At 43.0% G+C, this 25638-nt stretch overlaps 1 protein-coding gene across 1 annotated transcript in view; it reads right to left on the bottom strand.

Annotated features, from left to right (window-relative positions):
* Positions 1-7373: 7373 nt before the first annotated feature.
* NKD1 (NKD inhibitor of WNT signaling pathway 1) overlaps positions 7374-25638 on the bottom strand; it is a 115173-nt gene continuing 96908 nt past the window's right edge. Inside the window, exons 6-11 of the mRNA XM_036748465.1 lie at positions 24754-24860; positions 19853-19948; positions 12163-12310; positions 11167-11251; positions 9746-9873; positions 7374-8771 (exon numbers count right to left, since the gene is read on the bottom strand). Coding sequence (XP_036604360.1) covers positions 8203-8771; positions 9746-9873; positions 11167-11251; positions 12163-12310; positions 19853-19948; positions 24754-24860 — 1133 coding nt within the window. The 3' untranslated portion in view covers positions 7374-8202. The remainder of the gene's footprint in view (positions 8772-9745; positions 9874-11166; positions 11252-12162; positions 12311-19852; positions 19949-24753; positions 24861-25638) is intronic.

The following is a 25638-nucleotide window of genomic DNA, read 5'->3' as shown; positions in this document are numbered from 1 at the left end:
ATGAGGCACTTGGCTGGCAACCAACACCCTCATGTCCCTCGCCTGGTCCCAGAGCCTGGGAATAGGCCTCTCACAGAGGTCACAGAAACTGGTCCTAAGTCACTTTCTCCCATGAAAAGTGGTATTTTATGATGAAAAGCACACTAGACGCTCTGGAAAGCATGCCAGACTAGGAGTCCAGTGATGTGGGTTACAATCTTGCCGGTGCCAGTGATTCACTGAGTGATTCTCAGCAAAATGTTTCCTTAACTGCCTCCTCAGCAAAAGTGGGGTGACTGAAGGAGATGGCCCCCAAGGCCCCTTCCAGTTCTAAACTCCATGACTTTATGGAAATAGAATGTGAGTCTTGGACTTTAGACCATAATATGTCAAAACTGGAAGGGATTTTTATAGAAAAGATTGTGGGGTCTGGCATCAGAGGAGCAGGCTCCAAGTGCCAATTGTGCATCTTTGTCATGGTAGGAAGTTGCTTCCTCCCGATGTACCTCAGTGTCCCCATCTATAAAAGTGAACGGGCTCCACTGGATTATCTCCAAGTTCCTTTCTAGCTCTCATGTTCTCTAAATCTATGGTTCATTCTGGTTTGGGGTTCATTGCTAGGTTGAGTTGGGACCAGAGTGGGGAGAGGGGCTCAGATCTGCCCTGGCTTCTGTTGCTCTCTCCCTGCCCAGGAAACAGCCAGCAGTAGCACAAGCCACCCTCCTCCCCCCGACCTAGATGCTGGCAAGTCCTCAGCTACTGTATCAGTTCCTTGAGGGTTGGGACTCTTGCCTTCTAGTCTTCCTGACCTTCCCCCAACCCAGCATAAGGCCTGGTGCATGAGACATATATTTGTGGATACATTGACTGCTTTCTAAGAGGCCTCACAACCTTTTTTTTTGTTGTTCAGTGTCCCCCTTAAATTATTCGCATTCCCACGGCATCCTCAGAAACTGGATGAGAGGAGGCAGAGCTGTCCGGGTGGATAGGGAAGGGGAAGTAGGTCTTTGGAAAGAATGCAATTAGGTGGATGAGGGAAGTAAGAGAGCCGTGTGTATCCAGCGGATGGTCAGGCTCAGACGAGGAAGCAATGTGATGGCAGCAGTGTGTTTGTTAGGAGACTCACTTCCCCCGCCCCCCGCCCCAACCCGGGTCTCAGTTGTCTCATCTTATAGAATAACAATATGATTTCTAAGGTTCCCTCCTTTCTAAAATAATTCGTCATTCTCCTCTTCTAGGACTCAGTTTCCCCACCCATAAAATGAAAATAATAATCACTCTACCTCCCTCTAAGGACTGTTAAGATTAAAGCATTTGATAACCTGCTCACAATTATAGAAGTGGGAACCATCATTATTAGCATTTTTATTATTATCACATCGGGGTCACAAACTAGAAGCAAGTGCTAATGTATTCTACTTGACCTGAGAGGACAGAGATTAACAATAATTGTAATAAGGGCACTTATGTAGCTCTTTAAGATTTACAAGGTACTTTATATTATCTCATTTTATCATCACATCAACACTGTTATGATTTTCCCCATCTCACAGATGAGGAAACTGAGGCAGCCAGCAGTTAAGTGGCTGGCCCAGGATCCATACAGCCAGTAAGTATCTAAGAGAGGATTTGAACTCAGGTCTTCCTGATTCCTAGCCCAACACTATTCACTGCGTGACCTCCTAGGAACAAAAGGTGGAAGTTGGATAGAGAGGGAGAGAGACAGACAAAGAGAGAGACAGAGAGGAGAAGGAGAAAGAGGAAGAGGAAGAAAGACAGACAGAGACAGAGAAGAAAGAGAGAAAGAACACAGAGAGAAGAGAGAGAGAACACAGAAAAGAGAAGAGAGAACACAGAGAGAGGGGGGAAGAGAGAGAGAGAGAGAGAGAGAGAGAGAGAGAGAGAGAGAGAGAAAGAAACTGGGTCTATATAAGGCAGAAAGTCCTAGCCATTAAAGCAGTCCAAAAGTGGAAGGAGCTGCCTTAGAAGGCTTGCAGTCACTGGGGATCATTAAGTGGACAGACTGGATGACCCACTGTCAAGGATGCTCTCAAGGGAACACCTGTTCAGCTCTAGGTTAGAGTAGATAGCCTCTGAGGGCCCTTCCAATAGTCTGTGATCCCAGTATGATCCTATCAGAGCAAATAACTGTGACACCTCATGTAGCTTTGGATTTGGAGTTCCAATCTCAGCTAGGCTACTCTTAGCACCCATGTAACCTTGGGCAAGTTACATCTTCAGGCTTCAGTTTCTTCCTCCATAAAGTAAGGGGGTTGGACTAAATTATCTATAAGGTCCCTTCTAGGTCTGAATCCTTTGATCCCAAGAAAATAGCCATCCGTGAAAACATTGTCCCTCCTTTTTCCCCCTTCCCAAATGCCTTTCCCTTTTCATGTAGAACTATTATAATGCAAATACATCTGTGATGTCCAGATTGTAGATCCTCTCTGGGGCTCAAAAAGAAGCTGGGAACCCTCTACCTATCCCACTGGGCATTTGGGGCTTTTGTTCACTTGAAGGGAGATTGGCAAGTGGTGAACACACCAAACACCTTCCCCTTCTTCCCATTTTCCACTTTCCCTGGCGAGGCAGCCAGGTGATGAGAGGACCTGGGTCTAAATTCTAATTCAGACAAACCATTCTGCCTCTCTAGGTCTCATTTTCTTCTTCTGTGAAAGAGCTCAAATTAATTGTTCTATTGGAGGCCATCCAGCCCCAAGCCCTGTGCTACCCACATCTCCTTAATTTAGATTTCGAGCTAGAAGAGATCTTGATGACCATGGAGTCTGACTCCCTCATTTTACAGAAAATGGGGAAAGGACATGGCACAGGTAATAAGTGGCAGTGCTAGGATTTGATCCTGTGACCCTTTCTACTGGGCCATGATATCTCACATGTAATACCTGAGTGGGAGGGGAATTAGAGGTCAATTCATGTAAGCCTCCTTAAGTCTTAGGTCCTTTAGAAAACTTTCCTCTGCAGAGATGAAGGAAGAGAGAGTTGTCTGTCCTCCCCACTACCCTGGTCCTCTTGCCCTTGATCCAGGAGACATGTGGCTGATGTTCACATGCACCCTGACATTTCTTGCATCCTTTCTCAATTGGTGGCGTAAAGTTGTCTATGCATTTCCATAGTTTTCTCTCCTCTGTCTCATAACAGCATCCTGTGGATCACTTCTTTCCAGGGAGGGGGAGAGGAACTGGAGTCAACCCATGCTACAGACAGCTAGGCCTTTTTTACTATTTTTTCAGCTCACAATAACCATAGATGGAGATATAGATGCCATCTAGTCCAATCTCAACATTTGACCAATGAGGCCACTGAAGCCTAGAAATAGACAATGACTTGTCCACAGTCACACAGCTGATATTTAAACTCAGCATTCCTTCCATTGTATAATGATATAAATTCCATTTGAATTGACTCAGGAAATTAAGGTCAAATTAGTGAACTTACAGGGCTTTCTAGTCAAGATTCAGTCTCTCCATGTGTAATCCCAAGAGATCAGGCCTATAGACATTCCCATTAGTTTCCTATAGGGCAGATTCTTAGTCTCAGTTGCCTGAAAAAGAGAAGGTGATGGAGTCCCATTCCCTTATTCGAGAAGCTTCATTGGCTCCAAATTGCTTCTCAGATAGGATACAAACTTCTCTGTCATTTAAAGTCCTTTACAATCTGGTTCTGACCTATCTTTCCCTCATATGTACTCTGTATTAGCTTTGCATATATTTGTTTGCATGTTGTTTCTGCCATTAGATTGGAAGGCTCCTGAGAGCAGGTACTATCTTTTGCTTCATTTTGTTTTCCTAGCACTTAGCACTGCACCTGGCACATACGAGGTCATTTATAAATGTTTATTGACTGTTTCATTCAAACACGCCTCCTGGCATTCTAACCCCTTCTTCCCTGCCCTGTAGGAAGGGCAGAGAAATGCCAAGGATACAAATAGGCAATTAGAATTCTCACCATAAGCAAACCAGACAAGACCAGTAGGTCACAAGTCAGAAGTCCTGAGCTCTTTTTCCGGCTCTATCACTAACTAGCTGAAAGATTTTAGGCAGGCCATTTTATCCTCTGTTCCTCAATTTCCCCAACCATGCCATTGGAAGAATAGCACCACCATCTGGTCACACAGATAAAAAGATGACATTGCTATAATTCAAGGTGGGGACTTTCCCATTTGACAGATGCACCTACAGTGGGGCACATGGGCACTATGAACCCAGTCCCAGAAATCAAGGGACAATATACTGTTTAGCCATTCAACTGTGTCTGATTCTTCATGACCTCTTAGACCACACCGCCCATGGGGTTTTCTTGGCAAAGATACTAGAGTGGTTTGCCATTTCCTTCTCCAGCGGATTGAGTTAAAGTGACTTGCCCAGCGTCACACAGCTAGTAAATATCTGAGGCCAAATTTGAACTCAGGTCTTTCCTGACTCCAGGCCCAGCACTCCATCCACTAAGCCTAGCTATCTCCAAGGCAAACAAAGGTTAAGAGACTTGCCCAAGGTTACACAGCTAGTAAGTGGCGGAGGACAGATTTTAACTCGGGTCTTGCCTGACTTCAAACCCAGTTCTCTATCCACTGAGCCATCTAGCTACCCCCAAGGGTCAATAGGTGAACCCTTTGTCCTCCCAGGAGGGATTCCCATATATCAGAGGGCTGTCACAAAAAAGCGGTGCAGAGGTAAAACTCAAGAGTGGGGATTTATTGATTCTGTTTATATCCCCTGGCTGACAGTGTCACTCTGGCATATTAGTAGCTGATTTATTAATGCTGTTTAACTGATTAAGCATTCCAAAATTCAAAGGAGAAAGCCGGGAACCAAGGTACTCAGAAGATGGGTTTAACTGGATGTTTTTGGAAAAGTTTGTGGGGAAGAGACCCAAAAACCCCACCACAACCAAGGAAAGAGCAAGACTTTCTGAACTAGTAAAACTTTAATTAAGGAGAATTCTTCTCAGCACATTTTTTTTTGCTATTAAATAAATAAAGCATTTAGTCAAAACCATCTCTAGTTAACTATACAAAATACTGAAAAGCAAACATCAGGAAACATAGGTTGGGGGAAGGGGCGTATAGGGAGAGGGGATGGTGTGGATAGAAAGTTCCAAACTAAAGCCCCCTGCCCGTGTCTGCAAGTGGGGCTGTGACAGTATTAATATTCATGGGACCTTTCACATGATCGCCTCATGACAGAGCTTGTCTTTTGGATCTGGGGATGGGGGCTGGTGGGAGATGGAGGAGGTGGGGGGCGGGGGGGAGGCGAGGCAAGGCAGGAAAATGAATTTCAAAGATTCGATCAAGCGAGAGAGCATATTCCAGGAGTCCACTTTCATTAGCGGGAACGCTGACAGGGGAGTTGAGAGTCAGCGAGGAGATGCGAGCGCGGGTGTGATTGCCGCTGTTAGCGTCTCTGACAAGCTGCTCTTTGGGGGGGACTTCAAGCAGTGCCTCTGCCGCCGCCCCCCCCCCCGCCCCGCACCTGCCCCGCCCCGACTCCCCTCTCCGGAACATATTCAAGGGATGTTCTTGGCATTTTTAAAATTCCCCAATCCCTTTGGCCCTGTAATGATTTGTGATTTAAAAAGGATATTTGAAAAGAAAGAAACAAGGAAGAAAGTAACAGCGGCAGCTCCTGTCTGCTCCCCTTTGCCAAAAACCCTAATTGGCAATCCTCTGTAACAGGGGGAGCTTCCCTCCGCCTCTCTGAGAACAATGGCATGACGCCGCTGACAGCTGGAATGTACATTCTGGTGTTTGCATGCTTCACAACACGAGTCACTTGAACACACCAGACTTCATTAACACGAGAATATAAATAAGCTTGTTCCTGCTGCTCAACATGGAAATGCCTTTTCTCTTTCTAGTCCATAATTACATGTGTGTGTACATTTATAATAGGCATATTATGTGTGTGCATGTGTATGTATACACACAACCACACACACAATGAAAAGACACCATATAAAGAAGGGGTCTGAGGCTCTTCCTAAAACAATTCTGGGGGCAACAAATGGAACCACCATGTGCAGATAATTCTGCCTTCCGTATAATTATATGAGTTGGGGTATGTGTGTGGTGGGTGGCGAGGGGGGATAGTTGTTTGGAAACTGGAAAATCCATCTAAGCATCTGTAGACAAGGATGCGAAATCTCTAAATAACACAGAATCGAGTACTGACAAGTTCGTAGATTTTTTTTTCTCTTTTTTTCTTTTAAAGAAACTCCAATTACAGAGAGACAGGGAAGATCTTGACAGACATGCAGATTCAGGACTAGGGACAAGAAAGGGAAGTAAGGCTGTGTGATGGTACAGTTTGAGAGTTCTCCCTGGCTAGTCCCCAAAACTACCACTCTGATCCAAATGAGAATATGGGGAAAAGGCTGAGGTGCATCCTCTAAAATAGATGAGGGAGAAAGGAGGGGATACAAAAAGGAAATCCTCTCCAACAAGTCTCTGAAAATGTTCCTTTGGAAAACCATTCCTGTTCTCCAGGGGCCCAGGAGAGCCACACATCCATATTCCATTCTCATAGCTGTAGGATGCTGGGAACCCACTGTAAAAAAAAGAAAGCATGCCAAAACTGACCCCAGCACCCTCTAAAATATTCCACGGACCCCTCCCCCACTCCATGACAACCTGAAGCCAACAACACTCTCACTGGAGAGAATATGAAAAGGTGTGTGAAACTCACACATACACACACATGAAAGGTTCAGTGTGTCCCTTTTCTCTTTCTTTCTGCTCAGGTCCTAGCCCTTATTAAGCAGCCAAATTGCAATCCTTCCTATGGATTGGCCACCCAGGACCAACATTCAACTCTGCCCAATGCTACCAGTGCCCTCTGACCCAATTTCCCCAGCATATCTCTCCTTCAGATCTGCTTGATCCTAACCCTCTTAAAGAGAGAAACCAGGAGAGGAGAAAATCCTGGTATGCTTGGAAGGAGGAGGAACCTCCTCATTTGCTCTAAAGAACAGAAACAGAGGCAGACCCCACCAGGGGGTAAAATTAAACCACATATCCCCAACCATAGCCACTTACACATGAAAATCCATCTCCTGGGACAATAATTATATTTCAGAGAAGCAAATCACAGATTTCTACAACACAAGAAAATGTACCTGAGTGTGTATATTTATATAAATATATATAGAGACAAACTAGCATCTGTCTCTATAAATAGCTATATTTATATAATTATGTAGGTATGTACAATATATTTGCCAGCACTATAAGGGGAAAGGGTTTTTAACATTCTCAGTCACAACAATTTTAGAAGGAAAAGCCAACACACAACAGCTGGGAACAGCCCCAATTTTGTTGAAGACAGGACTTAAAAAAAAAAAAACAACCCCTGCACTCATGTTCCTGTGGTCACTCCCTTTTCCAGTGGTTTTCCAAAACAAGTGTGGTTTCAGAGACAGACTTTAGCTACATGTATGTACATGTACTTCCCTTAAGAGCGAAGAGGAGAGGAGAGAAGGGTGTTTCCTGATTTTTCCATTATAGAACAGTCAGGACTGCCTTCAGAAAAGAATCTGGGATTCAAATGAGTAGGTCGGTGTTAAGGGTAACTCCATTGACAAATACAGCTAAGGTTCCCAGGGATAGGAAAACATGACACCAGATAGGTCACGTAACCAGAGTCCATCAAAATTCCCCCCCCCCCATAGCACATTACAATCAATTAAGGGACAAATAAAATCTAAGTAATACTAAGAGGTAGCAACAGTTTGTCGTCTCAGCAATTCTAAAGGTCTCTGGAAGTAGGACCAGGCAGCCATGTTTCCCCAGGAAAGGCTGGAAAACAGGAAGGGAGGCGGAAGCCAAGGAACCATTGGATCATGGTGATGGCCCTCCACCCCCTCCATCCCCGTGCTGGTCCCAGAAGCCTATCGATGACCATCTGCAGGGAGAGCCCAGTTCCAAAAGCCAGGGACTGCCTCCGCAATCCTCACAAGCCGCTACAAAAATTCACAAGTTGTTAATTAAGTAAGCTATGCAGTTTCCACAATATATAAATTAAGGTATAATTTCTGTGTTTCCGTATAATTTCTAAAATGGAGACTAGTTGAATATTAGTGAAGTAACAATAAGAATAATTACGAATAAGAATAATAATGCCTTGGGAGTCGGACATCTTGGGAGAGGGGTTCCTTCATATCGTGGCGGGGCTGGGGGGTTCTTTAGTGCGAAGGTGGGGGCGGGATGCTCTATGTCTGATAGAAGTGGTGGTAATGGTGGTGATGTTCATGGTGATGGTGGTGCTCGTGTCTCTGGACCATCTGCCCCACCTGGCCTTCATATAATACAACTGCAGGCAGGTCTCGCACATGTTCCTTCTCCACCACCGTGCTCCCAGGGGGCTGGAGGCTTTTGCACATCTGCTGACTTTCCTTGGCTCTCTGCTTGTGTTTCTTATGCATCGGTGGGGCTGGGCCAAGGAGGTAGGGTGGGACAGGGCGGGTCGTTGGGGAAGCCAAGGGGATGGCAGGTCCCAGGATCGATTTGCTTCTTGCTCCCCTCCCCAGGTGGGCCGACCCCACATTTTTGCTCTGGGCTTTGGGGGACTTTACAAAGTGCTTGCTCAGATCCTGAGCACCCCGGAGGCGTTGCTGGACTTCAGCGATCTTGGCATATGGAATGTCCATGAAGTGGAAGGGGCCAGGTTCTGCCCCCTGGGACTTTCTGTGGTGCACATGGATGGTTTCAGGTTCATGGGAGCGAGATCTAGTCTGGATGGGGACTCTTGTGGGCAGCTCAGGCTTCTGTGAAGGAGAGCCTAGGAAACAACAAGCAGAGTCAGTTCCTTCGATGTCTCTGAGCCCAAATGTGCAGCCTGGACAGAAAGAGAATTTTCTCATTTCTTCAACGCTCCCCACACCCTGGAACAATACTAGAGCTAGAAAACGTTGCCATAGGATTGACCACAAGGCTGATTTTCTTCCACCCCGAAATCTCATCTACTTCAATTGTCTTTTTTGGACTGTCAGACACAAACTGATGCTTCTCTGGTACATATGCTAGCTTTCCCACAGCCATTCTCTTTCTCATTCTCAAACTCAATACTCCCATGCCCCTTGCTGCCTACCAGCTCCAAAAAACCCACGTATCATTGACATCCACAAAGTAGGATGCCCTGCAAACCACTCTTCCAGCCTTATTGAATACTATTCCCTCCGTATTCTCTATGCTCCAGCCAAACTGAACAATAGTCTTCTTTCGGAGCATGTTCTACCTTTTAACACAGCCTTGGCTTGCACAGCCCCCTAAGCCTAGAATGCCTTTTCTTACCCACCAACCCCGCCCCACTTCGTGACCAACTGGATTCCTATCCATCCTTTCAAGCCCAACTCAGATGCTCCTTTCTCTCTGAAGCCTTCTTTGATTTCCCTAGTCAGTAATAAGCTTCCCCCAGGACCTCCCTTGATACTTTGCTTTGTAACTTCTCAAATGTGCTTCTCATGTGATGCTGAGTGTGACAGTTCTCTATTTCGGTGTCTTATCGCCATACTAAACTCTGTACTCCATGAAGGCAGGACCTCACCCTCTCCGAACTAGCACAATACCCTATACGCAGTAGGCATGAGATAAGTGCTTGTTGAATCCATTAAGAACCGGCTCGTTTTAAATGATACCAGAAGACGACACAAGGGACTCAGAAGGTCAGCTCCTTCAGCTAGCCCAGGTATGTTCATTTGGATGAATTCAGTAAGCAGCGAACAAACTTTCCCCACCCTCAGGGGATTCTTTTACCTGGTCCAAACTTGGATGTGTAGTTTTCTATCCCTGCAAGATCTAAATAGTGGTTTCTTCTTTCAATGTTCTCATCAACACAATGGTGATAGCGCCCAGATTGCTCCAAGTGGGCATCTCCATGGTACCTGGAAAGGAATAGAGAGGCATTTAGGAAACTATGCAAATAGGTGGGGGGAGGTTGACAGGAAATAGCAGGTGGGGTGCAATGGACAGAACCCATAGCTAAGAGTCAGGATTGCAGCCCTGCCATAGTCACTCTTAAGCTGTGTAACTTTAGGGAGGTTACTTCATCTACCTGGGCACTAGTTTCTTTATCTACAAAATGGGGTTAATGGCACCTCCTCTGCCTACCTCATAAGATTATTGTGATGATTAAGTAGTGCCCAGAGATGTACCAAAGAGGGATTATCATTCGATTCTTTGAAGTGCAGCTTCAAAACATTGCACCACAGCCTCAGCAGCAGCAGCTGGGCCAGCCTGAGGGCAGGCATCAGGGTGATAAAGACAGGAAGATGGATAAGTTTTATCTCCAGTGAATGTAAATTCTTCTCTCTGACGGTGGAGGTCCTCCACAATCTGGCTCCATTCTATCCAACCTCATTTTAGAGGAATTAGAGTGGGAAGGAACCCAGAGACTATCTGATGAACCACTTCATTTTACAGATGAGAAAACCAAGGCCAAAAGAGATAAAGTGACTCATCCAACATTACACAAGTTACTACGTAACAGAGCCAGGATTTGAATCCAAGCCCTCTGACTCCAAATTGTGTGTTTTACCTACCACACTACACTGTCTCAACCCTCCTCCTTAACCAACCCTCCAATTTTAGTAAGACCGGACTTCTTGTTGTTTCCCCAAAATACTATTCACATCCCCCATCCCTTACCTTTGCTCATGCTATCTGATGCAATCCCTAATTCCCAGAGTTCCCTCTCCCCATTCAAATCCCACTCCATCGTTCAAGGTCCTGCTGGTCTTGCCTCCTCCCTCATCAGCTCAGCCCACATCTATCTCTTCTTTCTCAACTCCTACCCAACCTGGCATCTGCATATGCAGTCTTCCATTATTCTCAACTCTCTGACTAGTGCAAAGTAAGAGACCAATAAACAATTGCGCAATTGCCGACTTTACCTTCCTTATTAAAAAAAAAGAAAGAGGGAACTCTACTAAGCAGTCCCTCCTTCTAGCTCCAGAGGATGCCACAACTATTTCATGTGTTTTGTTTTGTTTCCATAACTAGACTGTTGGCTCCTCAAGGGGAGCGACCAGTTTTCTTCCTTTTCAAGCCTCCTCCCAGAAGCAGGCATTCCCCAAATTCTTGCTGATCGGCTGAAGCTTTTGGGGGCCCTCCCCTATGAGGCCCTTCCAAAAGAGCAGCCTCAGTCTTTGCCAATCCCCAGGGATGATTTTCCCTACCTGAGGGGAGCACGTTGCTTCTTCTCCAAGCTCCTCAGCTCTTCGTTGGCCTTGCTCTCTGTTCTGCGCCTCAAGCTTGGTAGGTCTGTCCCCCATACCCAGGGAAGCACAGAAAACATTCTCCAATGAATGTCTTATTTTCATCTGATTTCATTTGATGCCATAGCACTTTGTCCTCCATTCATGCCCTCATTGTACTTTGTTCTGTGTTACATTTATCTGTTTGTATATGTCCGATCATTCTCTCCTAGATCTAGGTTCCTGAAGGGCAGGGGAACATGTCATATGTGGCATTGCATTTCTCCCAAGACTATGTTTTGTGCTGTGCAGACATTCCTTAAATGTTTTTGGAATCCCAAATCAGCCATCTAAGCTTTGGGCCAGGCTTTTGCCCCAAGAGGCATTTTTAAAAAAAAGTATTTGTGAATCACAACTCCCCAGAAATAAGGCCATGGAGAACTAATAGGATAGTAGCTTAGGGCCCAGGGTAAAGTCAGTGTGGCAAAAAGGACTGTGGGAACTTCTTATCCAACATAATCTAAACACAAAGTACTTCTGGATACCCTTATTCCCTGCCTATTGATTCCTACTCCTACTCCTTGACTCTCCAGCCCAGTATTCTATAATCTGGTCCCAGAATATACCTTCTCTCCTCCCTGAGATAGATCCTTCCTACCTTTGTTTTTGTCATTTTGAAATAAAAGCCTTCCCTTTTCCTACTCCATTAATCCAAATTTTTCAGGGCCCAGCTCAAGTCTCACCCTCCAGGAAGCCCTTGTCACTTAAATCTGAGGGTCAAGAATTTCTTTCCCTTTCTTACATGGCATCTGATTTCTACAGTTCCTCTATGAAGAGATTCACCTAACATCCCCTCACCCCAACCCTCTCTGCAGGGGTAAATCTCTAAAAAAAGGCGGGGAGGGGTGTTAAATTATTTGTTCTCTTGTTCTCTCCCCTTCCACGGCTTACCATTGATTTGTCCTGAACAATTCTTACCGGCATGATTCAGCAAAATACTCTTCCTCTTCTGACTCCCATCTGGGGCCACTGTGAGTTTCACCCGCAGAGTCTTGCTGGATGTAGGGGAATGGTTGACTGAGGAATCAACTACCTCATAGATAGTGTGCAGCAAGCTAGTGATATCCTGGATGGGAAATTCAAGAAAAATTCCACACTGGGTTTTAACCAAGAATTCTCATATACACTAAGAAAGAGAAGACAGTAAGAAAGAAATAGAAGCAAAATTAATAGCCTGGTACTAATTAAGCTAGGTGGTGCAGTGGATAGAGTGCTGGGGTTGGAGTCAGAAAGACTCATCTTCCTGAGTTCAAATCTGGCCTCAGACTCTTAGTAGCTGTATGACCCTGAGCAAGTTACTTAACCCTGTTTGCTTCAGTTTCCTCATCTGTAAAATGAGCTGGAGAAGGAGATGGCAAAACACTCCAGTATCTTTGCCAAGAAAACCACAATGGGTCACAATGAGTCTAATGCAACTGAAAGATGACTGAACAACAACAATTAATTAATAGAAATATTGCTAGAGGACTTGGGTTCCAATCCTGCCTTTGATGCGTTCTCACTATGTATTTTGGACAAGTCATTTCTCTTTCCTGATTTCTACATTTGGAAAATACAGAGGTTGGACTAGAAGTAGCCTATGATGTTCTTTCTCCAGTTACAGATCTTTGATTCTGTGACTGATGGTCGGGTTCTTAAAATTATCTCCAAAGTTACTGCCAAGCACTGCGGGGACATCTAAAAACAAAGCGGTAAGCCTCTTCTCCCACTCCCATTGGCCCTTCACCTCAGAGCCAGGGTTAGCTCTTTGTACATTTCTAGCACACCTGTTCCTGGGTCACTGAGGCTGGTCCAGTGACCCAGCTGCCCTAGAATGCTCACATTCTCAGGGATGTTCATGAGAGATTAGCCTCCACTGGGATGGGCTGCTTCTCTTCCCTAAAATTAGCCCTGCCAGTCAGCTTGGCAAGAGAGATTTGGGACCCTGACTGGGCAACAAATGTTCCTCTTGCAGAAATGAGTGGAAGATCTCAGCTCAAGTGAAAAGAAAGAGAAGAGGCCATTTAGTGCTGAATAACATCAATTGATTTCTATAGGTATCTTTTCATTCCCGTGCTACAGTTCATACTGTACCTCACACTTGGAACGTACTCTCTCTGCCCCTATCTTTACATCTCTTCACAGAATCTCAAAGTTGATAGGTACCTCAAGGACCAGTTAGTCCAATCTGTATCTTCCAAAAGGATTTTGTTGATTCATTTTTCAGTCATGTCCAATTCTTGGCAAAGATACTGAAGTGGTTTGCCATTTTCTTCTCCAGCCCATTTTACAGGTGAGGAAACTGAGGCAAACAGGGTTAGGTGACTTGCCCAGGGTCACACAGCTAGTAAGAAAGGATCCAAAAGTATATTCCCTACAATCTACCTGACAAATGGTCACCTATCCTTTGCTTAAAGACCTCAAGTGAGGGGGAACCCACCACCTCTCAGGGCAGTCTAGTCCACTTTAAGATAGCTCTAATACTTGGGAATTTTTCCTTTACATGAGGCCAATTTGTCTCTAACTTCTACCCATTGTGTCTAGTTATATCTTCCAGAGCCAAGCAAAAATAAATTTAATTCCCCTTATACAAGACAGCCCTTCAAATACTTGTAGACAAGTATCATCTCCCACACCTAAGTCTTCCCTTCCTCAGGATAAACATCCCCAGCTCCTTTAACCAGTCCTCACTTGCATGAATTTATGGTCTTTTATCATCCTGGTTACCCTGTTCTGGACACACTCCTGATTACCAAAATTTTTTTCTGAACAGGACGCTCTAAAATGTTGAGGTCCCTCTTCTTCTTCTTTCAAAGCCCAAGTGTTACCACCTTCATGAAGCTTTCCTGACTCCATCCAGATCAAAGGGATTTCTTTCACCTAAAACTTCTCCTTAATGCTATAGCTGTTTAAATAAATACATTTCTTTCCCTCTCCCATTGGACTCTAAACATACCTCCTAGGGCCCCAGCCAAGAGTCTCGTGCATAGTAGGTGCTTATTAATGTTTACTGAATTTAATTTCCCTAATAACATCATCCCTTGTGTTTTATTATGGAATTTACTAAATTTCCAAAGCACTTTCACATCTTACATCATTTATTCCATATTTATAAGTTTCTTAAGATGATAAAATATGTTAATGTAATACATGCAATTCTTTGCTCACCATCAAATGAACAAAAATTCTCTATTTCTTAATTTCAGATCAATTCTTTAATTAAATACAATTCAACATTACTGCACACTTACTCTCTCCTTTTGTTTCTCACTCCCCCTTTTCCTTAGTGTGACTTTAGCCTTTCAGCCTGTTCTTCTCCTCCCTGTCCTTTTTATATATTTCAGCATTTCTCTCTCTCCTTCTCACCCTTTCTTTTTAACATGTTCCCATAAACTTTCCTTTAGTATCAAAGCTTGCTTACTCTCTCACAGTCTTGGGGGAAAACTCAAATACTCCTGTGAAGTAGATATTATTGCTTGATTGAGGAAAATTAGATACAATTAAGTAATGTCCCCAAGGTCACACAGCATAGGATGGGCCGGATAAAATTAGAACCTAGATACCAGACAACTTGTCTTAGGCCTTTTTCATGAGAGGAGGCTGCTGCTCATGAAAAGATCAGCAGATTTGAGGTCTGAGGACCTGGGCTCAAATGAAGGAGCTACCGACTTACGACCTGTGTGACCTTAAGGAAGTCACTTCCCCTTTTCTAAAATCCATTTTCCTCCTCTATAAAATGAGGTGGTTGGCTCTAGAGTAAGAATCCCTGGTTTCAAGTTCCTTCTCTAATACAACCTGTGTAACCTTGAACAAGTCAATTAATTCCCTAGGCCTAGTTTCCTCATCTGTAAAATGAAGGGACTGGATGAGAAGGCCTCTAAATTCCCTTAAAATTCTAGATTTTACGTTCACTACATTGTTGGTGGGGAGATCTACTAAAGGCATATTTTGCACTACTACATCAAATGCTTTTTATATTTAACACATAATAAGCCAATAGAAAACTGTGCATATCCTTTGATCTAGCAATACCATTACTAGGTTTGTATCTAAAAGAGATTTAAAAAAAAGGGAAAAGGACCCACATATACAAAAATATTTATAACAGCTCTTTCTGTGGTGGCGAAGAATTGGAAATTGAGGGATGCCCATCAGTTGTGCAATGACTGAACAAGTTGTGGTATATGATTGTAGTGGAATACTATTGTGCTACAAGAAATGACAAGCAGGATGATTTCTGAAAAACCTGGAAAGTCTTATATGAACTGATGCAAAGTCAAGTGAGAAGAACCAGGAGAACATTGTATACAGTAACAGGAACATTGTACAATGACTGACTGCGAATGACTTAGCTATTCTCAGCAATACAAATAAGACAACTATGAAGGATTCATGATGAAAAATGCTATCTACCTCCAGAAAAAGAACTGATGGCATCTGAATGCAGATCTAAGAATACTATTTTTTATCTTCTTTTTTTTGGTCTGTGTCTTCTTTCACATTACTAATATGGAAATGTGTTTTGCATGATTGCACATGGATAAACTATATCAAATTGCTTACCACCTCAGGGAAGGAGGAGGAAAGGGAAGGAAGGGGAGAATTTGGAACTCAAAATTTTAGAAAACAAATGTTAAAAATTGTTTTTACATGTAATTGGGGGAAAAATAAAATATTATTATAAGAAAAACTAATAAACTCAGTGGAATATTTGGTATTATTTATACCAGGGGTGGGCAAACTATGGCCTGCAGCTATTTTAACATGGTCCACAAGCTACCGTTCTTAGCTTGGCCCAGATTTGGCCCATGGCTGATAGTTTGCTGTCCCCTACTCCATACTTTTCCATCAGTTGAATGATTAGAAAGATGAGATCTCCTGTGGAATATCATTTGCAAAGGGCTACCAATTTCCTTATGAAATTCACTGAAGATGGTCTTAATGTATATGTGCAGATTAGAGATATCAAACAAAGCTTAATGCCACTCATGATTGTATCCAAACCAGATTGAAATGCAATTGGGAAATATTTAACAAAATAAAAATACAATATAACAAAGATAATGTTAATTTGTGGTTTTCTAAGTCAACATGTGGTTCACTAGTATCCTCATGTGTAGTTTAGTGACCCCTGTTTCCATCTGAGTTTGAAATACCTGGTGTAGATATTCTCATTAAAAAAAATTATATAAATTAAAAAACTGATTTTTATGTTCACTCAGGCACTATTTCTCAGAAGTTGAGTGAGAGATACAAATTCAGTAATCCCAATTAGAGAATGAAGTCCACACAATGGACTAAGAGAAACTCTTCTAACCCAGAGAATCAGCCCTTACCAGATGAAGCCTTGATCTGAAATTTGACTGAAGCAGAAAAGTGTGAGCCCTTCTCTTCCCACACAGAGGAATGTGTGTGGGGACAGCCAAAAAGCATAGAGGGAAACTGTATATTTATAACCAGATTTGAGGAGTGGATTTAGGGCTAAAAATAGATGAAGGGAAACGCCAGCCCCAGTTCTCCCCTGACACTAATCCTCCACCCTCCTTCTCTTCATTAGGAAAAGGAAACAATCTTTCTCCAAGTCCACTCTGAAGGATGCTCCTTTTTTTAACCCTTTCTTTTTTCTTATTTTTTTTTAAATCACCTAGGATATTTCTTAAGAACTTATAGTTAGAACCAGAAAGCAACACCAGTTGGTAGGTTTCCCTAGGGTCTGCTCAGAAAAAGAATAAAAAGAAAAATCTTCCAGTGCTGAAATGTTGAAAAGTAGGACTCTTCATGTTCTAAACCAGCAACAGGGAGAAAGATGGAGAAGAGAACAGCAGTCTTTGAGACAAAATGGACAGTGGGAGGACAGAATGCTCTCCAAGAAGCAGGGCCACTTTCTAAACCTTTGGCACAAACACTCGAGACACATCAGCTCAATTATCAGGAATTTAAAGTCCAATGGCAAACCTCCCTGTGAAGATAATTATGGCACAGCTGTCAGTTCTCAAAACAGGCTGTCAGGAAAAGTGGGTCCCTCTTTCTGTGAAATAATAATCCTTTATATTAGTAGTGTTTTATATTTTCAAAGTGTATTTACATCTATCATCCCATTTGATTCTCATGACAATCCTGTGGATAGGCAGGCAGGCCAAGGACTATCATTCCTATTTTAAAGAAGGAAATAGAGTCAGTGAGAGGTTAAGTGACTTGTCAAGGTCATTTAAAGTAAGACTTACAGGATCTGTGACTTTATTGGCATGGGAACTCTCCCTCCATCACTGCAGGTCAAAACTCCTTCCTGACTTAGTAGATAGCCTTCATGAATTACTATGGCTGAGAAGGAAAGCCCTAGACTTTTCTTCCTATCTTAATAGACAGACTTTATGAGTTGCTGTCAGTGAATAAATTCCTCACCCTGTGGGCAACCTGGTGATGACCTTCTCTGAACCTAGCTAAGGGTGCACTCGGATGACGATTCTAATAAGCCAATGGATCCAGGATTTCATCAGGTACCACTTCCAACAACAAAGATTGCAATCACATCTGCGTCTGTTCATGGCGGTCACATCACTAGCGGCATTGAAACTAGAACCCAAGTCTTTCTGCTTCCTAACTTAATCACTCTTTCTGGTGAACTACCCTCTCTTCTCCATTAGACTGTGAGTTCCTTAAGATCAGGAGCTGGTTTTTGCTTTCTTGGTATCCCTAGCATAGTGCTAGGCACATAGTAGGCACTTGAAAAATACTAGCTGATTGGTTAAGCATGAACCATTTATTCAGGTGGGTAAGACTAAAGAAAATAACAAGAACATAAGGGTGCTTTAGAGAGGCTGAGCACTTTCTTTCGGGACAAATTAGCCCCCATCCTCCAAAGTGCCATGGCAAAGGGTTAGTTGTTGAATGGTGAATGGCCAATCAACAAATCAAAATGGACTCAAAGGTGAACCAATATTAAAATTGGATGGCATTCAGAGTGACTTTGAGGATCTCAATTATTCAATCAATATGAGTTCCCAAGGTTACAAAACAAATTACTGTCTGGGCCTGCATTCAAAACCAAGTCTACTGACTGCTAAGCCCGGACTTGCTCATCTCACTAAACTATGGAGCTTTCCTAAGAGGATGTGGTTAATATGCATCTATAAATATAGTCAAATTAAATACTCGGTGACCCACAAAGCCTCAAGTTGTGCATATATAGTTGTCCATATATAGCTGCGTGTGTATTTGTGCATATATAAATGGATACAGAGACCATATGGTCTTTGTGGTGTTTCAGGGGAAGCTCTCAGGGTTGAGAAGAGACTAGGTTCAGCCTGTACTCAGAACAGCTCACCAGTCCTCACTGGAGAAGGGCCCAGGGCTTCCCCTTCAAGGCACTCCCACGATTTGAGTGCTTGGATTTTGGCTATCATTCAAACAACTCTAGAGGACAAAGCTGAGAGCATACAGGGAAAGAGCACTGGATCTGGAGTCAGAAGAGGAGAGTTCAGATACCAACTCTGCTATTTACTTACTGCCTATGTTACCTGGGGTAAATCACTTAAGTTCTGTGGACCTCAATTTCACCCCCTGAAAACTGAGAGGATTATGGACTAGATGAATTCTAAGATCCCTTCCAGCTTTAAACCTTATGAACTTTTAGGGAACAGGCTTGAAGCCATGCTAGTTCCTCTATATCCAGGCACATTAGGGATGAAAACAGAAAGCCACTGGAAATTCAGGCATGATCATCACTACTTGACTCTAATCGATACCATCTGTAGCACTGGTATAATGGAAAAGGTTCCGGACTTGAATCAGGAGACCACTGTTCTATGTATGCGTGTCCCTTGCTAGGTATGTAGATGAGTCAAAGAACTTCTCTTAACTTTAGTTTTCCTCAATTTGATGAACAATTACTGAATATTCACCATGAACTGTACTCATCCAAACACGGTGAGGACCTTCAAGTTTTCCAGAGCAGTGGCATCAAACTCAAATGGAAATAGGGGGAGCATTAATCTGTATGTAAGGATTTTTGTGAGCTGCCTACTGACCTAGCTTTAAAATGTCACATTATCTATGTTCTCTTGTATATTTTTTATTTTTAAAAATACTTCCCAATTGCATTTTAATCTATTTCAGGCTGCACACGAGTGTTGGGGACTACATGTGGACTACAGGCTGCGTGTTTGATACCTCTCCTCAAGAAGCCCAAGGCTGGGTGCTAATTGCAGTTAAATTTGGGGAGGCTTATTGCCAGAAAGTTGGCTGCCAGGTGACAAATGCTTTTGGCCACAACTCATAAAAATTGTCTACCAAGGTACAGAAAGGATTGCCACATGCATTAATGCAATATGAATCTGCAGTTTACACAGATCCCAAAAATATTAAGGAAGCTAGGACTAATAGTCTTAACTCTTGAGTAGTCTGGAAAGGGCACTGCTTCGAGGTCTTGCTAAGGTCCCAAGAAAGCCCCTTTCTCCCATATACCAAAATCTATTCCTTTCAAGAGGATTGGAAATTCAGAGCTTCAGTGGGAGTCCTGGGAGCAGAGGCAAGCTATAGGAAGGACTAGCGTCATAGAAAGTATTGCTTTGATTCACAAAGGTGACAGGGAAGTTCTAGGGGAGGACAGAGAGCCCACATCCCCTCTTACCTCTCGAGTGACTTTGCCATTATTATCAAAGTCATAGAGTGTGAAGGTCCATTCTTGCCGGTTGTCTTCCTCTACTGAAACATCACACTGCAGCTCCTGAAAGAAAGACAGAAAGTGGCTACACAGCCCTGTGCCATGTGAGGCTCCAAAGATATAAGCTGGGATGGGGGAGACATCATCATTTATCCCTAAATTAGAACTTTGCCCATCATTTTTGCTGCAACAAAACCCTTTAACTTGCAAAAATAATTTTAAAAGAGAAAAACAGAGAAAACTGGGGATACTTAACCAGAAACTGGGGATGATCAGTCTGGGTAATATTAATAATAATAATAATAGCTTACATTTATACAGTTCTTCAAGGTTTACAAGGCACTTTACATCCCTCAAGGAGAGGTAGCAGGATCCAGGCAACTAGCCTGAGAACCAAGAAAACGTGGGTTTTTCTCATTACTCTTACTCTTTACTCATTACTCGTCTGACACATATTGACTGGGTCACCCTGGGCATGTTACTTACTCTCTTGGGGCTCTAGGCAATTCATTAAGACTATGAATTACAGAGAAAATGCTGACCTGTCTACATTGGTAAGAAAGTGTTTCCTTTCTCATAACTTCTATATAGCAATAAGATTACAAGTCCAATGCCTATTCCTACTCTTTAAAATACCTGATCTCATTTGATCCTTACAACAATACTGTGAGGTAGATGCTGTAATTAGCCCCATTTTACAGAGAAGAAACTGGAGTCAGAGGTTCAATGATTTGCCAAGGTCACCAAACTATCAAACGTCTGAGGTGGAATTTGAACCTCTATCTCCTCAAAAGCAAAGTCCATGAGATAATAGGAGACTGGGGGGTAGAATATTTTTTTTGATCTGTGTCTTCTTCCACATTACTAATATAGAATATTAATATGGAATAATATGGAAATATATTTTGCATGATTGCACACGTATAAACTATATCAAATTGCCTACCATCTCAGGCAAGGAGGAGGAAAGGGAAGGGAGGAGAGAATTTGGAACTCAAAATTTTAGAAAATGAATGTTAAAATTTTTTTTAGATGTAATTGGGGAAAAAAATATTACTATAAGAAAAACTTATGGAGATCATCCATAATTTTATAAATGAGGAAATTGTGATCTCTGTCTTCAAATATCTGAGAAGCTACCATGTGGAAAAGAGATCCAACTTATCCTGTGTGGCACCAAGGCAGAATGAAGACCAGTGGGCTAAAGTTTCAGAGAGGAAGGTTTGGGCTCAGTATGTAGAATGAAGAAATGTCTAACAATGGAATGGGCTTCTTTGTCTTAAAGTGAGTTCCTTAGATGTTTTCATCTAGCAGTTGGATCCTGTTAGGGATTATAGGAGGAGATCCCTATACTAGGTGGGATGTTAGATTAGATGACCATAAAGGTCCCTTCCATTCACATTATGTAAAAATGAAAAAAAAAGCAACACAAAAAAAGCTCTTAAGTTTCCTACTATCTTAAAGGCTCCATGAAGACAAGGACCATGCCTTACCCATTTCTGTATCTTCCAAATGTCTAATGCACAGGTTTGTTGAATGAATGAGTGAAAACATGAATGAATGGCTACAGTTACATGAATGGAAACCAATCTGTGTCTGTCTTCTTCTTCCCACTGGCTTCCCTCCTCCACCCCAAATGAAACCCCAAACCTTTGTCACCCCAGCTCTCTCCATGCACAGCAGAGTCAACAGGCAAAACTACCCAACAGAGGGTAAAATAAACAGCTTCAAACAGCTTCTGAGAGAATGTACAAGAGAAAGCAGACTCTCGAATACCTGGCTTCTCCCGCTGACTTGAAACCAATTCCCTACAGCAGTTAGCGGTCCCCCCCATCCCATGCTGAGTTCAAAGGCAGCTTTCCCTCAGTTGTAACAAGCCCATCTGATAACTGCCAAGTGTCCCAGCTCTGCTCCCAGATGCATCGTTTCATGTTACACAACACGCTCTGTGCATACACACACCTCTAAGAGAGAACCCCGCCCATTCCTCTCCCCCCACAAAACATACACACTTGCCATTTGCTTCTGCCTTTATACCTCATCGTAAAGTGAATCCATTTACCTGTTTTCCCAGCCCCTCTGAGCCTATGTGTTGAGGATGCTTTGATGTGAGGGAGCAGAAAGAAGGGGTATGGGAGCAGAATATCTACTTATCTGTGCTTGATTTCTCACCACATGTTAAGAGTCCCCATGCCCCAGCCAGCTGAACAAGCGTTCCCTTTCCCAGTGACCATGTGCTACACCCGGTGAATAATGTGGTAGCCTGCAGAGACAGGCTGGCTAACTTTGGTGTGGGTTACTGGCTGCCCCTTGACAATAGGCATGGTTCAATAAGCTCCAAGTAGACTGAGCCAAACAGGGAGGAAGGAAGGGAAGGGACGGAGCATTCATGTAGCACCTACTATGTGCCAGGCACTGTGCTATATGCTTTATAAATATTATCTGACTTGATTAACAAGATGACACCCCTCCTTCCCATGTCCCAGTTAGCAGCTCCTAAAATTCTTGTTTGGTGGACAAGACTTGACAATTGATTGGGGGGTGGGGGGAGAGAGGGAGACAAAGGAATGGAGGATGTAAAAGATATAGGAAGGTTTAGAAGGGACCTCTAGCTCCATTACTCTTAGCCCCATCATTCCCCCACCCAAACCAGAACTCAGGGCTTAAGGGGCACCAAGGTACAGTAAAGAGTGCTAGATTTGGAGTCAGAGAGTTCAAATCTTGGCCCTGTCACTTGCTACCTCTGGGAACTCAGGCAAGTCACTTAATTGCTTAGTTTCCTCGACTGCAAAATGAGAGGGTTAGACCAAATGACCTTGAAGTTCCCTTATATCTCCAAAGCTATGAAGCTGTCACCTGAACAGCCATTAAAAAACTAAAGTGCGGTCATTTCCTCTGGCATCCAAGGGAGATAAAACACCAAGAATTCTACTTCCAGTTACTCTCCATTAAGTCTCATATCATCCACGAGCTCAAAGGAAATTAGGTTGTACTTAAATGAGAGAGTGAGTAAAAAGCAGGATTTGTATTGGTATCAAATTAACTGATGACAATGAAAAGGAACAAGTGTTCATTTCTATTTTCATTTTCTTGCTGGAGTCAATCTGCCAAGATGATGAAAACTCATCTCCACTTAAAATAAAATCAGTATAATAATAAATATTGATTTGTTTGAAAAGTCATGCTTTCCCCAAGAATTATTTATTCTTATCTTTCATTATCTCATTTCAAGTAATAAGTTTCTAAATTGAAAGAGATCTCAAAGATCATGAAATTCCATCCCCTCCTTTCCCAGATGAGAACAAACTGAGACTTAAAGAGGGGCAGAGATTTGCCCAATGTAACACAGTAGCACAGCCGAGATTGGACCCTAACCCTCAGACTCCAAAACCAACTCTTTCCATGGCACCACATGATTAAGTCTTTGTGATTTGTTATAGGCAAAAAACCTGATTACCCTGTGACCACCCTCATAGTCTGTCCAGACTCAGTCACGCTGCTCCTTAGACAACATAGAATCTGTCACTGGGCCCAAGCAAAAAACCTTTCCAACTAAACAGAACTTGCCAGAGCTTACTTAGCTATCAAAGTCCTTGAGAAGCTAAAGTGGTTTCTACACCATGATGAGGCATTGGAAAGTAGGTATGGCCACCCCATTTTTGCAGAAGAGGAAACTGAGAACCAAAGAAATTACTTGCCTATGGTCACACAGTGAGGTTAGAACCCAGACCTCTTGACCTCTTACGCTATCTTTTGCTCACTACACCACACAAACAAGTACCTCTATGTTGAGTTGGTCAGTTAAGAGTTTGTATTTTTTCTTAGAGGCATGGGGAAGCTACCGAAGGTTCTTGAAAAGGGGAGTGACATCATCAGACTTGTACTTTAGGAAGCTGAATTTGGCAGCAGTGCAGAGGATGGACTAGAAAGGAGGGAGTCCGGGAGCAGGGAGACCAATTACAAGACTAAAAAAGTGATGTGGTAATGGCCTGAATCAAAGGAGTAATCTTATAAGTGGAGAAAAGGGGACAGATTAGAGAAACATGGAGGCAAGATGAACAAGACTTGGCAACTGATTGGATATGAGGGACTGGGATAAAAGGGAGGGAGGAGTAAAGATTATTTCAAGGTTCAAATCCTAGATGACTAGGAGAGTAGTGGCACCCTCGATAGAAATAGAATTTGGAGGAGCTACAAGGTAAAATTCTGTTTTAGACAAGTTGAGTTTGAGATGCCTAAGAGACAGGGAGGTGGAGCTGTCCAGCACGCAGCTGGCCATGTAGGACTGGAGCTCAGGAAAAGGATTTGGATTGTACATTGAAACTTGGAAGTCACCTGTATAAAGACAATAATAGTTAATGAGTCCCCCATCTTAAGCAAGGGATGGGCAACCATTTGTGGGTGGGTTGCAGAAAGGGATTCTTGTTCAGGTATGGGCTGGGCCAGATGAATTCTGAGGCATTTCCAATGGTATGATTTTGTGCCTTCTGCCTAATAGGGCCCCCTCTAGTATTTATCTAATCAGGAAACACCTTGGGCAAAAATCGGCATCCAATGGTGGCTACAGCCAAGAGTAAACAGTATAAGAAGTTGGATTTTTTTTTCTTTTGGGGGGTTTAAACCATGTTAGAAAGCACTCACAAACTAATGAAAGGCCTCTAGTAACATGGCAGAAGAGGGAGCTTTGAGGAACCAATTTAAACGGGTAACAGCAAAGGTAACAGTCCTGGTTTCTCTAATGGTTTGGATTGGCAAGAGCTCCCCCATTTCACAAGCATGTCCAAGTATGAATAAGGAGGTGCGTTGTTTTTTTTTCCTGGGGCCAGAGCCTAAGCCTCAGCCCAATCCCCAAGGAAGAGGAAACTTACTTCAAATTTCAGCTGTTTCTTGGAGCTGGGGCAAGATTCACTGTCTTTCTCCGCCTTCTTTTCATCTCCACTCCCTGGCCCATCTGTCTTCTCAGGAGGCAAAGACACTGCAAAGGCATTGGTAAGAGAGAAAAGTTGACAAGGAGACTCTCAAAAGATTTGTGTATACAGCAAAAACCACACACTGTCTGGTGACTGAGAGGGAAGCTGAATTCAGCAAATTCACAGTCCAAAGATACCAGACACTGATTCCTTCCCAAGTGCTGAGATCTTCTTATCTCTAACTCTCATTTTACTGCAAATTCATAAGGTCCTAGTATTTTTAAGTACAAAGAGCCTCAAAGATCAGTTAGTCCAACACTCATTTTACAAAGGAAAAAGCCCAACCTAGAAAAATGAAGTAACTAGTCTAAGGCTATATATACTCTAAGATCCAGTGATGCTGGCCTCCTTGCCATTCTTCAACCTAGACACTCCACCTTCCAACTCTGGGCATTTTCTTGAGGTGCCTCCCATGCCTCTCTCCTCATCTTTGTCTTCTGGCTTCACTGGCTTCCTTCAAATGCCAGCTAAAATCACACCTTCTACAGGAAGCCTTTCCAGATCCCTCTTCATTCCAATGCCTTCCCTCTGTTAATTATTTCCAATTTATCCTACAAATAACTTGTTTGTACATGGTCATTTGCATTCCCCCATTTGATTGTAACTTCCTCAAGAGACTGTCTCCCAGGGCTTAGCCCAATGTCTTAATAAATGCTTATAGACTTACTGGTAGCTACTAAATGGCACATCCAGGTCCATAGCTTTTTATACCATACCTTACAGTGATTTCTCTGAACTTCAGGAAGTTCACTTCTACCTTGGTGAACATGAACTTATAAAAAT

Source organism: Trichosurus vulpecula, chromosome 3, assembly GCF_011100635.1.
Source record: "Trichosurus vulpecula isolate mTriVul1 chromosome 3, mTriVul1.pri, whole genome shotgun sequence".
In the NCBI taxonomy this organism is placed as follows: Eukaryota; Metazoa; Chordata; class Mammalia; order Diprotodontia; family Phalangeridae; genus Trichosurus; species Trichosurus vulpecula.
This window is presented reverse-complemented; position numbering and strand designations above follow the sequence as displayed.